The 15311-nt window shown below is 33.2% G+C and overlaps 1 protein-coding gene across 47 annotated transcripts in view; it reads left to right on the forward strand.

The window, feature by feature from the left end:
• Window positions 1–15311, forward strand: part of Clasp2 (cytoplasmic linker associated protein 2) — a 192781-nt gene that overhangs the window by 22529 nt on the left and 154941 nt on the right. For all 47 annotated transcript variants that reach the window (XM_047530792.1, XM_047530773.1, XM_047530780.1 and 44 more), the window contains exons 4-6: window positions 871–962; window positions 2088–2163; window positions 3906–4003. In XM_047530792.1, coding sequence (XP_047386748.1) covers window positions 871–962; window positions 2088–2163; window positions 3906–4003 — 266 coding nt within the window. The remainder of the gene's footprint in view (window positions 1–870; window positions 963–2087; window positions 2164–3905; window positions 4004–15311) is intronic.

Consider the following 15311-nt stretch of genomic DNA (forward strand, 5'->3'; position numbering starts at 1 on the left):
ATTTTCTTCATAATTAAACTTACATAAATTAGGTAACCATAAAATGACTTGCCCTGAAATGTTTTTGTATGTGGATCCAGGATTAAAAGTAGAAAAGACTTAATTATAAAATCTTGAAAAAGCATATTCCATGTGACAGTCTGTAGTAGTTGCTAGGCAATGGTGGACCTCTTAAATGCTTGCTGGACTACTGGACTTAAAATGGTAGCATTTTTATTGAATGTTTTAAAGCTTACAAGAAGTCATTTGGAAATGCTAAGTTTTTAGATACTAAGCATGTTTTTTCTGATAATAATTGAAAAAAGTTAAAAATTATATGTAAATAAAAACTAAAAATATGATTAAGACACTAAAAATGGGTAGAAACAGCTGCAGTATAAATTTGGCCTAGAAAAATTCTAAGTAAAGATTAAGTTTCCCTAACCCAAAATCCAAAATCCAAAATGCTTCAAAAGTCTAAAACTTTTTGAGCATTGACATGACTTCAGAAATGGAAAATTCCACACCTGACCTTATGTGACAGGTCCTACTCCAAACACAGTGCACTAAAAATATTGTATAAAATTATCTTCTGGTTCTGAATATAAAGTGTATGTGAAACATAAAGGAGTTTTGGATTTACATTTGGGTCCCATCCCCAAGATATCTTGGGTAAATGCAAATATTCCAAGATCTGAAAAAATCCTAAACTTGAGACACTTATGGTCCCAAGCATTTTGGATAAGGGTTGCTCTGTAGTGGAGAAGTAAACAGTCTGATGAAAAAATTCAGTGACACAGTAAAGCTGATAATAAGGTTGGGAAGTGTTAAAATATTATATCATGGATAATTTAATTTTTCATTTTACATGTTTACTCTTCTTTCAAATAGTATGTTTGGGAACAGTTGGCTTCTGGTTTTAAGCACAAGAATTTTCGATCTCGAGAAGGAGTGTGTCTATGTCTTATTGAAACCTTGAACACGTAAGTTTTATGATTACTAAAAGCAACCTGTTTTTCATTTCTCAAAAACAAAAATCCATTTCACAAGGTTAGGGAAAGTTATGGGAATAAATTATAAATAATTATTCATTAATTTCCAGCACAAAAATTAATAGCTTTATTATTAATTTTTTTATGTATGTTATTCATGTTGTTAATTTTTAAATTATCAGTGATAAGAAGTATTTCTCTATTTTTCTTCATATGTTTATAGGAGCCACTCAAAAGAGATGGTCATAGAACTGACAGGTGTATAACTTAGGAACTGTTTCTGTTCTAGATCCAATTTGGAATTGTTTTTAACTCAGTGGTATTTCACACATTACAGCCATTTCTCTCCATCCCACTTTTGCCAGTTGCCCCTAAGCTTCCTGGAGCACAGTGGGTGGCTACCAAAATCATACACTGAACAAGACTCTTCTAGGTAACTAGACAGCATAGATATCATAGATGTTACAGAGTTGTGACTCTAGTCTAAACTGGGACTTTTGTTTGTCTTACAGACTTTTTTCAGATTCTATGCAATATGATAGGTAATGTGTAGTAGCTTTCAACTTTTTCCATTGAAAAGTTTCTTTCATTTGTTTTCTTTTACTGCTCTGTGGTCGTTTCTGCCATCTAGAGCTTGTAAATGCATCTAGTCTACACAATTTTTATGGTTCTTGATGCTACTGTCATTTGCTTTCAACCCGTGAACTCATCAAAATATTAATAATCATAAATAAAGATGTTTTAATGTACTTATTTCATTGAATTGTGTATTTGAAACCCCAAGGCAAAAAAAAAAAAAAAGAAATCACTCAAAAGCAAATGCTTGGAATTCTCAAGTAGTGGAGAGGTTGCTAGGTTTAAAAGTGCCATTTGTTAAGCATTTTGCTTTTTTGGGTCATGGACAGTTTTCAGTGTCTGGTCATGATTATTCAAGTTTGCATATTTCACATTGTTTAGAATTATGTTTTGCTTGTGTCTCATATTCTTCATGTTTTAATAGTGTGCCCATCCTCTCTACCATAATTGTCATATTGATATAGACAAGCAGAAGGCATAAGGATATTTTGTTTACTATTTTATTGAAACCAAATTCTCTTTTTCTCAAATTATATTTAGTTTTGGGGCTCAGCCACTAGCCATCAGCAAGTTGGTACCACATTTGTGTATCCTATTTGGTGATTCCAATACTCAGGTAAAATTTTATTTACATTCAAGTATTGACTGTTGGCTACCCTTTCTTTTCTGTGCTCTTATTCCATTTTACAAAAAGAAGAAAGAGGGTGGAGGGGTGGCCATAAAATCAAGATTTTTACCTGACTTCTTTTTAAATATATCAAATTAGTTTTAAAAAAACATATTCACATATGTTGCTTAAGTTTGTCTGTAGTTTTGCTAGTATTAAGGAAGGATAGATGAAATTTAATGATGGTTTTTTGAGTTTGAGTCACAAAGATCCTGGGTTTCCTTTCAGTCCTCCTGTATATTAATTGTGAGGACAGGTTGTCAGCTTTCTTTATTCCTGAATATAAAAACTTTTTTACCTAACATTTTTTTGTAGTAGTTATGACCTTATTTAACAGGGAGAATTTGTGTTAGTGGTACATTATTTGTTTTTCTTAGCTGTCTCTATTATAGGCTTAATATAAGGGTATGTTCTAGATCTCCTCTCTTCTGTTGAAGTTGAATCTTAGCTGTGATATTTTTGGCACAGCTTGGGCATATGAATGACCCTAAGTAGGATTTCCCCTTCTTTCAGGTCCCAGCTGCCCCTTAACAGGTTTGTAGAATGTTCTGTTCAGTTGCTGTGTGTGTTTTGTTTTGTTTTGTTTTTTTGTTTTTTGAGACAGTGTCTTACTGTGTTGCCCAGGCTGGTCTCATACTCCTGGGCTCAAGTGATTCTCTTTCCTCAGTCTCCTTAGAAGCTGGGACTACAGGTGTGCACCACCACATCCAGCTTTCAGTTGTTTTTTGACAAGTGAGCTGAGGGAACTAGAGTTTTTTAAAAACTTATTCTCTTTTGAATTCTTTTTTATTTTTTCCTTTTAATTGTGGTAAAATATGTACAACATAAAATTTACCATTCTGATCATATTCAAGTGTACATTTCACATTTCAGTGTGATTAAATACATTTACATTGTTTTGCAACCATCACCATCATCCATCTGCAGAACATTTTCATCTTCCCAGACTGAAACTTTGTACCCATTAGACAGCTTTCCATTCTTTTCCTGGTGTTCTCCAGCTGCTGGCAAACCACCATTTTGATTTTTGTATGGAGTTAACTATTCTAGGTACCTTATGGAAGTAAAATCATGCAATACCTGTCCTTTTGTTTGGACTTATTTCAGTTAGCATAACGTCTTCAGGGTTCATCTATGTTGTAATATGTTTAAGAATTTCCTTTCTATTTAAGTCTTAATAATATTCTAATATATACACATTTGCACACCACATTTTGTTTATGCATTCATTTGTGGATGGATATTTGGGTTGTTTCTATGTTTTAACTATTAGAATAAGGCTTTTATGAACTTTTGGTGTAAAAATACCTATTTGAGTTCAGGCCACATTCTTGAAAGGTAATTTTATTCCAGGAAAATAAATTAATAATAATTTATATTAGTTATTGATATTTGTTTAAATAATTTATTACACATAAAATTCTTGAAAATTAATTAGTAATGTTTATTCACAGGTTTCTTAGATTTCTATAAAATCTTTAAAAACATTTTTAAATGAGCTGTCTTTAAAGGTTTTTTGGCAAATCCTCTTGGTTTTCTGTTAATGACATCTTTTAATCTCCCTAGGAGTTTAGAGGCATTAAAACCAAGTTGGAGCTTCAATTTGGTCTGCTAGTGTAATGTTACCTTGAGGTGAAGTATTTTATTGTGTCATATATAAGTTTCTTTAAAAATTCTGAATTCCTTAACAGGTGAGAGATGCTGCAATATTGGCTATAGTGGAGATTTACAAACATGTTGGAGAGAAAGTGAGGATTGATCTTTATGAGAGAGGAATCCCCCCTGCTAGGTAAGTCTTGCTAAATTTATTTATTTAATGCTTCAAGTTTTTAAAGTTTTATTTTATTTGTTTAAGAAGGTTCAAATTTTTAAAATTCAAAAGATATGAAAGGATATATATAAAGTAGCACTATTTACAAAGTTCTTGGAATTTTCTTATTTCTGGTCAGTTTTATTATATATTCATATATTATTTAGAATATAATTAAATACCATCATTAGGTAACTGTCCTTTGAAGGTGGTAAAAGTCATTATTTGGAAGATTCTTGCGTAAGAATTTAGTAAAAAATTAATCCATTGATTAAGTAAATATTTGTAAAGTAGCATCTACTATTGAATGTATAATATGAGTTATTGGGTAACAAAGATGTATAAGAATCAGTCACTGCTCTTAAAACCTAGTCAAATAAAAAGAAAATCAAGAATATCTGAGTAGTAAAGCATTAGATCACTAGAGATCTATGTGATATTTATTGTAACAGAAACTTTTTCTTTATTACTTATTAGAGTTTATTTTATTGAAGATATTCCAACTAAATTCTCTTCTTTTCATAATGAAATTTATTCTCCAAGGGGATTCTTTACAATGATTTTTCCCCTTTCTATTGTGGTATTTGATATTTAAAATAAATACTAAAATAGAATAACATAATGAACCTTTGTGTATGCATTACCCAACTTTAACAATTTTCAACCCATTGCCAGTTTTGTGTGTTATACACAGGCCTATTTACCTTTGTTCTGAAGTAAATATAAATTGTCTTAGTTGTTTGAAGTAAATATAAATTGTCTTAACATTTTATGTTTAAATATTTCTACAAGAAAAAAAATTATTCACAACAGTAATACCACCATCACACCTTATTTTTTTCAAATCTGTAATATCAATTATCTAGTCAGAGCTTACTTTTCCAGTTGCTTCGTATGTGTGAGCAATGTATGTATTTATAGCAGTTTGGTTGAATCAGGATCCAAGTAAAGTCCAGTGTTTCAATAAGTTGATATATTTTGTAAGTCTTTTTAAATCTTTATGTACCTCAACTTTTATTCCTTACATTTTATTCTTTGGATAAGCCAGTAGTTTATCCTGTAAAATTTCCCATGTTCAATGCCAGGCATGGTGATGCATGTCTGTAAACCCCATGACTTGGTTGTTTGAGGTAGGATTGCAAGTTTGAGGCCAGCTGCAGCAACTTAGTGAGACCCTGTCTCAAAATAAAATTTTAAAGAAAGGTTTGGGAATGTAGCTCAGAGGTAGGATGCCCTTGGATTCAATACCTAGTAGCACCCCCCAAAAAAGTCCCATATTCTGGATTTTGGTGATTCTTTTCCTGTGGTATGGTTCAACATATTCTTTTCTCTTCATATCCTGCAAATTCATAGTTGAATCTAGAGATTGCATCAGACATTTTTGGGGAGGGGAGGTTGAGAAGAGTAAGACTACTTCATAGGTGGTAGTGTGTTCTATCATGAATTTTATCATATCTGGTTGTCTCTCTTAACCATCTGGAGTTTTCTTAGTACCAGTTATTTTCTGATAACAAAATTGTCCAGTAAATGTGCTTTTTGTTGATTTGTTCATCTATTCACTTTTTACTTTCAGAGCTAACAGGAATTTCATTTGAGTAAATTCTGCAGCATATGTGGATGTAAGAAATATTGGCAGCATACATATATTTGTGTATGAATGTATGTGTGTATATATATATATGTGTATATTACATATTTAAAAATTGTATTGAAATTACTATTTTTCTTTCTTTTTTTTTTTTGGAAATTACAGTTATTTATTTTGTACAAGTAAAGTTAAACAGACATAATGTAATAATTCACAGAGAATAATGGATGAATAAAAGCCTGAATATGTTAATAACCTTTAAGCAAGGAATATCAGTAGTAAAATTAGATTATAATTTTAAAAAGAACATGAAAACAAAACACATCATTATAAAAAATAATAATAATAAAAACAAAACCAAACCAAAAAACAAATCCAAATGAATTTGCATGTTTTCCCAACTTTTATATTTAGGGCAATTTTAAGTTCATAGAAAAAATGGAAGCACAGAGGATTTCTAAATATATTCTAGTTCCCTCATATACACAGCATCCTGTTCTCAATTTACTCCACCAGAGTTGTATGTTTATTATTCAATAATTGACAGACCTACATTGACAAATCATTATCTCCCAAAGACCACAATTTGCAATACCCTTGATTTTATATATATATATATGTATATATTTTTATGTGAGGTACTTTTTTTTTTAACCTTTATTTATTTATTTATTTTTATGTGGTACTGATGATGGAGCCCAGTGCCTCACACATGCTAGGCAAGTGCTCTACCACTGAGCCACGACTCCAGCCCCTGATGCTGTATATTTTATGAGTTTAGATTGATGTGTAGTGATATCTGTCTACTATTATACTAACGTATGGAATAATTTCACTGTCTTAAAAAAGTCTTTGCTTCACCAGTTCATTCCTCCTTTCCCCCTATCCCCTGGTCATTTTACTATCTCCATAGTTTTAACTTCTGCAGAGTATCAATAGTTGGAATCATGTAGTATGTAACCATAAGATTGGCTTCTTTGGTCATATGTCTTTTCATGGCTTCATAGCATATTTCTTTGTAGTTCTGAATACTCTCCTGTTGTCTGGATGTACCAGTTTATCTATCTACTTACCTACTGAGAGACATCTTGGTTGCTCCTGAGTTTGGGCAGTTATAATAAAAAGTGCTAAAAATATTGTCAGGTTTTTTGTTTTTTTTTTCAATGGAGCTAAGTTTTCATATCCTTTGTTTAAATATCAAGGGCTATAATTATCATGGTCTTTTTGTGAAAGAGGATATTTAATATTGTAAGAAAATGCAAACTATCTTCCAAAACACCAGTTTCATTTTGCATTCCTACCAGCTGCGAATGAGGGTTTTTGTTGCTCTGTCTTTTCCAGCATTTGTTATTGTCACTTTTTTAGGTTTTGACCTTTCTAACAGGTTCGTAATGGTATCTAGTCATTTCAATTTGAATTTTCCTGATGACCTATGATTTTGATAATTTTTTCATATGCTTAATTGCTATCAGTATTTTTTTGGTAAGATATCCGTAGATTTGCCTCTTTAAAAATTTTTGTTCATTTTCTGTTTTAAGAATTCTTTGTGCATTTTGGGTAGCAGTCTTCATCAGATATATTGTTTGCAAATAAATGTCCTAATCTATGGCTTGTCTTATCAACCATCTTTGCAGAATGCAAGTTTTTAGTTTTGAGTCCAGCCTGTTAATTATTTCTATCATGGGTGTCATTAAAAAAAAGGTCATCACCAAACCCAAGGTCAACTAGATTTTTTTCTACATTCTATGAGTTTTATAGTAAGTCTTGAGGTTAGGTAGTGCAAGTCTTCTGTTATAGTTCAGATATAAACTGTCCCCTAAGAGCTCCTGTGCGAGACAATGCAATAAAGTTTAGAGGTGAAACGATTGGGTTATGAGAGCCTTAACCTAATCAGTTCATTCATCCACTTAAATGGATTAACTGGGGGGTAGCTGTGGCAGGTAGGATGTGGCTGGAGGAGGTTGGTCATTGGGGAGCATGCCTTTGGGGTATATAGTTTGTCCCTGGTGAGTAGAGGAGTCTCTCTCACTGCTTCTTGATTGTCATGTCCTGAGCTTCTTTCCTCCACCACACCCTTCTGCCCTGATGTTCTGCCTCATCTTGGGCCCAGAGCAATGGAGTCAGCCATCTGTGGACTGAGACCTCTGAAATGGTGAGTGCCAAATAAACTTTTCCTCCTCTAAAATTGTTCTTATCAGGTCTTTTGGTCACAGTGAAAAAGCTGACTAAAACGTCTTCCAATTTTGTTGCTTTCCTTCCACATTATGTTAGCTATTCTAGGTCTTTTGCTTGTTCATTTTAACTTTAGAATCAGTTTGTTATATCCACAAAATAACTTTCTGGGATATTGACTGAGCTTGCATAAAATTTATAGATCAAGTTGGGAAGAACTAACTTCTCGACAGTATTGAGTCTTCCTGTCCACAAATGTGGAGTATGTCTGTATTTCATCCTTCTTTGGTTTCAACCTTTTCTCATATAGTTCATATACATATTTTGTTAGATTTATATCTAAGTATTTCATTTTGTGGGGTTCTAATATAAATAGTATTTTAAAAAAATTTTCAAATTCTACTTGTGTCATTCTGTGTCCTTGGTTTCTGCATCCACATATTCAACCCAAAAATAGTTGGTTGAAATATTTATTGAAATATTTATCCAAAATATTTTTGGGAAAAAAATTGTATCTTTACTGAACAGGTACAGGCTGTTATCATTATTCCCTGAACAATAAAATATAACATCTATTCACCTAGTATTTACATTGTATTAGATAAAATACATAATCTAGAGATGATTTAAAATATGTGGCAGGATTTGTATAAATCATATACAATTACTGTGACATTTTATATAAAGGACTTGAGCATCTGCAGATTTTAATATCCAAGGGGGTTTCCTGAAATCAGTCCCCTGGAGATAGCCAAGGGCCAGCTGTAAAGGAAGTGATTTGACTCTCTTTTATCCTTGTGTCCTGCAACCTTGTCACATAATTGGTTATTCCAGATTTTTTTGTTAGTTAATTTGAATTTTTGGCCCTTGGCTATCTCCAGGGGACTGATTTCAGGAAACCCCCTTGGATATTAAAATCTGCAGATGCTCAAGTCCTTTATATAAAATGTCACAGTATTTGTATATGATTTATACAAATCCTGCCACATATTTTAAATCACCTCTAGATTATGTATTTCATCTAATACAATGTAAATACTAGGTGAATAGGTAAGACAAAGACAGTTTTATTTCTTGGTTCTCAATAAGTATACCTTTTTTTTTAATTGTAAACAAATGGGATACATGTTGTTTCTCTGTTTGTACATGGCGTAAAGGCATACCATTTGTGTAATCATAAATTTACATAGGGTAATGTTGTTTGATTCATTCTGTTATTTTTTTCCCTTCCCCCCACCCCTCCCACCCCTCTTTTCCCTCTATACAGTCCTTCCTTCCTCCATTCTTGCCCCCCTCCCTAACCCTAACTCTAACCCTAACACTAACCCCTTCCACCCCCTATTATGTGTCATCATCCACTTATTAGCGATATCATTCTTCCTTTGGTTTTTTGAGATTGGCTTATCTCACTTAGCATGATATTCTCCAATTTCATCCATTTGCCTGCAAATGCCATAATTTTGTCATTCTTTATGGCCGAGTAATATTCCATTGTATATATATACCACAGTTTCTTTATCCATTCATCAATTGAAGGACATCTAGGTTGGTTCCACAATCTGGCTATTGTGAACTGAGCAGCTATGAACATTGATGTGGCTGTATCTCTGTAATATGCTGATTTTAAGTCCTTTGGGTATAGGCCAAGGAGTGGGATAGCTGGGTCAAATGGTGGTTCCATTCCAAGTTTTCTAAGGAGTCTCCACACTGCTTTCCAGAGTGGCTGTACTAATTTGCAGCCCCACCAGCAATGTATGAGTGTACCTTTCTCCCCACATCCTCGCCAACACCTGTTGTTGCTTGTATTCTTGATAATCGCCATTCTAATTGGGGTGAGATGGAATCTTAGGGTGGTTTTGATTTGCATTTCTCTTATTACTAGAGATGTTGAACATTTTTCCATGTTTGTTGATTGCTTGTACATCTTCTTCTGTGAAGTGTCTACTCATACCCTTAGCCCATTTGTCGATTGGATTATTTGCATTCTTGGTGTAGAGTTTTTTGAGTTCTTTATAGATTCTGGAGATTAGTGCTCTATCTGAAGTATGATTGGCAAAGATTTTCTCCCACTCTGTAGGCTCTTTCTTCGCATTGCTGATAATTTCCTTTGCTGAGAGAAAGCTTTTTAGTTTGAATCTATCCCAGTTATTGATTCTTGCTTTTATTTCTTATGCTATGGGAGTCCTGTTGAGGAACTCTGGTCCTAAGCCGACATGTTGAAGCTCTGGACCTACTTTTTCTTCTATAAGATGCAAGGTCTCTGGTCTGATTCCGAGGTCCTTAATCCATTTTGAGTTTAGTTTCGTGCATGGTGAGAGATATGGGTTTAGTTTCATTCTGTTGCATATGGATTTCCAATTCTCCCAGCACCATTTATTGAAGAGGCTATCTTTTCTCCATTGCATATTTTTGGCCCCTTTGTCTAGTATGAGAAAATTGTATTTATTTGGGTTTGTGTCCGTGTCCTCTATTCTGTACCATTGATCCACCTTTCTATTTTGGTACCAGTACCATGCCGTTTTTGTTACTATTGCTTTGTAGTAGAGTTGAATATCTGGTATTGCGATACCCTCTGCTTCACTCTTTCTACTGAGGATTGCTTTAGCTATTCTGGGTTTTTTATTCTTCCAGATGAATTTCATAATTGCTTGCTCTATTTCTGTAAGGTACGTCTTTGGGATTTTCATTGGAATTGCATTGAATCTGTATAGCACTTTTGGTAGTATGGCCATTTTGACAATATTAATTCTGCCTATCCAAGAACATGGGAGATCTTTCCATCTTCTAAGGTTTTCTTTAATTTCTTTCTTTAGTGTTCTGTAGTTCTCATTGTAGAGGTCTTTCATCTCTTTTGGGAGATTGATTCCCAAGTATTTTATTTTTTTCGAAGCTATTGTGAATGGGGTAGTTTTCCTAATTTCTCTTTCTGAAGATTCATCACTTATGTATAAAAATGCCTTGGATTTATGTGCATTGATCTTATATCCCGCTACTTTACTGAATTCACTTATGAAATCTAAAAGTTTTCTGGTGGAATTTCCTGGTTCCTCGAAGTATATAATCATATCATCAGCAAATAGAAATAGTTTGAGTTCTTCTTTTCCTGTTCGTATCCCTTTAATTTCTTTGGTCTGTCTAATTGCTCTGGCTAGAGTTTCAAGGACGATATTGAAACAAAACAAAAAATTGACAAAATAAATAGTTGGTTCTTCGAAAAAATAAACAAATTGATAAACCTTTAGCCACACTAACAAAGAGAAGACAAGAGAAAACCCAAATCACTAAAATTCGGAATGAACAAGGAAATATCACAACAGACACGACTGAAATACAAAACATAATTAGAAGCTATTTTGAAAATCTATACTCCAACAAAATAGAAAATTTCGAAGACATCAACAGGTTTCTAAAGACATATGAATTGCCTAAACTGAACGATGAGGACATATACAATTTAAATAGACTAATTTCAAGTAATGAAATAGAAGAAGTCATCAAAAGCCTACCAACAAAGAAAAGTCCAGGACCAGATGGGTTCTCAGCCGAGTTCTACAAAACCTTTAAAGAAGAGCTCATTCCGGAGGAAGGAAGGACTGTATAGAGGAAAAAGAGGGGTGGGAGGGGTGGGGGGAAGGGAAAAAATAACAAAATGAATCAAACAGCATTACTCTATGTAAATTTATGATTACACAAATGGTATGCCTTTACGCCATGTACAAACAGAGAAATAACATGTATCCCATTTGTTTACAATAAAATAATAAAAAAAAAAGAAGAGCTCATTCCAATACTTCTCAAAGTATTCCATAAAATAGAAGAGGAGGGAACCCTCCCGAATTCATTCTATGAAGCCAATATTACCCTGATACCTAAACCAGACAGAGATACATCGAGGAAAGAAAATTTCAGACCAATATCCTTAATGAACATCGACGCAAAAATTCTCAACAAAATTTTAGCAAATTGCATACAAAAACATATTAAAAAGATAGTGCACCATGATCAAGTGAGTTTCATCCCAGGGATGCAAGGTTGGTTCAACATCAGGAAATCAATAAATGTAATTCACCATATCAACAGACTTAAAGTCAAGAATCACATGATTATTTCAATAGATGCAGAAAAAGCATTTGATAAAATATAGCACCCCTTCATGCTCAAAACAGTAGAAAAAATAGGGGTAGTGGGAACATTCCTTAACTTTGTAAAGGCCATCTATGCTAAGCCCTTGGCTAATATCATTCTAAATGGTGAAAAACTGAAAGCATTCCCCCTAAAAACTGGAATAAGGCAGGGATGCCCTCTTTCACCACTTCTTTTCAATAAGTATATCTTTTATTTCCTTTTCTTGGCTTATTCCAGTAGTGAGTAGGACTAGGTCTTCCAGTATGATGTTGCAAAGAAGGGTCAAGGCAGGGGTAACTTACTTGCTTTATCCTAATCTTGGTAAGAAATTTTCTAGTTTTTGTTTTTGTTTTTTTTTAACCAATAGTGTTATGTTAGCTTTAGATTTTTTGGTAGGTATTCTTTTATCAGTTTGAGCAAGTTCCCCTTTATTTCTACTTCACTGTTTTAAAATAAATTATTAATGGATATTGGGTTTTGTCAAATGCATTTGTTGAAAGAATCATTTAAATTATCTTTATAATGTCCATGGAATATATATTGATGTCCTTCCTCATTCATTTTTTCTATCAGTAGTACGTGTTTTCTTTTTTTCTGAGTTTGTCTTGCTAGAGGCTTATCAGTGTTATTGATCTTTTCAGAGAAACACTTTTTGATTTTGTTGATTTTTCTCGATTGGTGTCTTGCTTTTGATTTCACTTGATTTCTGCTCTAACTTTTGTTATTTCCTTCTGCTTATTTGAGATTTAATTTTCTGTCTTCCACTATATCTGTCTTCTATAGTTTCTTTCTATAAAGTTGAGTTTTTAACATATTCCATTTTATTTACTCTCTTAGCACTAAAAATCATTTTAGTGGTTTCTTAGAGTTTGCAATATACATTTTTTTATAACTAATTCAAGTTCACTTTCAAATAACACTATACTACTTCATGGAGAGGGTGAGTACCTTATAGTAAAGTGATCTTAATTTCTTCTCACCTTTTCTGATTGCTGTTATTCATTTCACTTATACATGAACATACATAAACATACCTGCATACATCCACACCCACACATACAAGTACATATCATTGATATATATAATTGAATTCATTCTTGCTGTTATTATTTGGAAAAAATCTGTTAGATAAATTAACAAAAAGAAAAATTAAGTTTTTTTTTTTTAACCTTTACTTCTCATGTCTGTGATTTTCTTTTTGTAGATCTGAGTCTCTGATCTATATCATTTTTCTTCTCTCTGAAGAACTCCTTTTTATCATTTGCTTTCAAGGCAGGATTACTGGCAACAAATTCCCTCAATTTTTATTTGAGAAAATGTTCAGTTCTCTTTCATTTTGAAGGACAGTTTTATTAGGTACAGAATTCTGGATTTGTGGGTTTTTTCTTATCAGTTTTTTTTTTTTTTAATTTTTTTAGTTGTTGATGGACTTTTATTTTTTATTTATTTATATGTGGTGCTGAGAATCCAACACAGTGCCTCACACATGCTAGGCAAGTGCTCTACCACTGAGACACAACAACCCCAGCCAATTCTATCAGTTTTTTTAAACTCCACTTTTTTTTCTTTCTTTTTATGCCTTAAATAGTTTCTGAGAAGTTGGATATAATTTTTATCTTTGACCTTGTATAGGTAAAGTATATTTTTCCTCTGGCTTCTTTGAGTGTTTCTCTTTATCTTTGATTTTTCTATAATTTGAATATAACATGCTTAGGTGTAATGACTTTGACATTTATTGTGCTTGGTGTTCTCTGAGCATCCTTTGTTCTGTGGTTTGCAATGACATAAAGTTGGGGGAAATCTCAGTGATTATTGTTTCATAACATTTCTTCTGTTCCTTTCTCTGTTTCTTGTTTTGCTGTTGCCATTACATGTATATTACTAATTTTGTAGCTGCTAACAGCAGTTTCTTGAATATTCTGTGTTTTTTAAGTCTCTTTTCTTTTTTGCTTCTCAGTATTAGAGAATTTTATTGAGATAGCCTCAAGCCCAGAGATTCTTTCCTCTGTAGTGTCTGGTCTATGTAAAAGCCCATCTGAAGGCATTCTTTATTTCTGTTACTATATTTATCACTACAAGGGTGTTTTGTTTTGTTTTGTTGTTGTTGGTTGTTTTTTTTTTTGGTTCTTAGAATTTCCATCTTTCTGCATACTTATCTGATTTTTGCATGCTTTATTAGAGATCATAACTTGTTAATCATAGTTTTAAAAAATTCGTGGTTTGATAATTCCAATATACCTTCTGTATTTGAGTCTGGTTCTGATAGTTGCTCTGGTTTTTCAAAAATATTTTTTCCCCTTTTTATATGCCCCCCCCCCTTTAAAAAATCTGGGCATAACTACCAGATAAAAGGTACTGCTGTAAACAGGTCTTTAAAAACAATATGGTGGTAAAGTGTAGCGGGTAGGGGAGGTATGGCATAGTTCTTTTGAGTAGGTCTCAGTAATTTCACGAACTTGTGACTCTGAACTATGAAATCTCAGTTTCTCATTTTGCCTTATTCCTCCTCCCTCCCCCAAGTAAGACAGGATGGCTGTTGAGTGGGCTGGAGCCAGCTCTTTGCCTTGTCTTTTGTAGAAGACGGTAGGAGTCTGGAGCTGGGTATTTTCTTTCTTCCTTGTGGAAAGCTATAGTGGCTAGAATTGGCTATTTCCATTCCCCCCAGGTCATTTAGACTGATAATCCAGAAGATTAGGCTCTGCTTATGTAGTTTCTCTTAAGGGCAGACCTTAAGAAAAACAGAATGCTCTTGCATCTTTAAAACTGATTTCTTTCCCATTCCCTGTGCTGAAAACTAGGTTGAGCTTCTGGAGGTAAACAAAGTAAGTATGTATGTAGGGAGGGGATTAGAGAGGGTGTTCCCCTAGTGTTGGATGCTCTGGAGTTATTAAGGCCTAGACTTATCCACTTTGAGCTTTCAGCAGTTTGTCAACTACAGTTCAGGTTTTCCTGCCTTGACATAGGTTCCTGGAGAGGTTTCTGCTGATGGGTATCTGCTGGGATCAGTTCTGGTTGTTTGATTTTGCCTGCTCCAATTTGAAACCATTGTGAGAATGTGAAATGGTGTACCAACTTTGAAATATAGTTTGTAAGTCCTTAAAATATTAAATATGGAATTATAATATAATCCAGCAATTCTACTCCTAGCTATATATGCCAATGACCTCGTTTCTCTTATTGTTAGATCTAAGAAAAATTGATTTTTTAGTTATTTTAACTTCCTAGTTGTTGTTAGGGCAAAGTAGCAACTTCCAAGCTTCTTACATACCAGACTAGAACTAGGAAATGGAAATTACTTTTTATTAAAATGTTTAAAATTTTATTATAGTATGATGTCCATGAGAAAAGTCATGAATCATTAATATGTGACTTTGTAAATTATAACAAAGTGAATACACTCAC

Source organism: Sciurus carolinensis, chromosome 17, assembly GCF_902686445.1.
Source record: "Sciurus carolinensis chromosome 17, mSciCar1.2, whole genome shotgun sequence".
NCBI classification, from domain to species: Eukaryota; Metazoa; Chordata; class Mammalia; order Rodentia; family Sciuridae; genus Sciurus; species Sciurus carolinensis.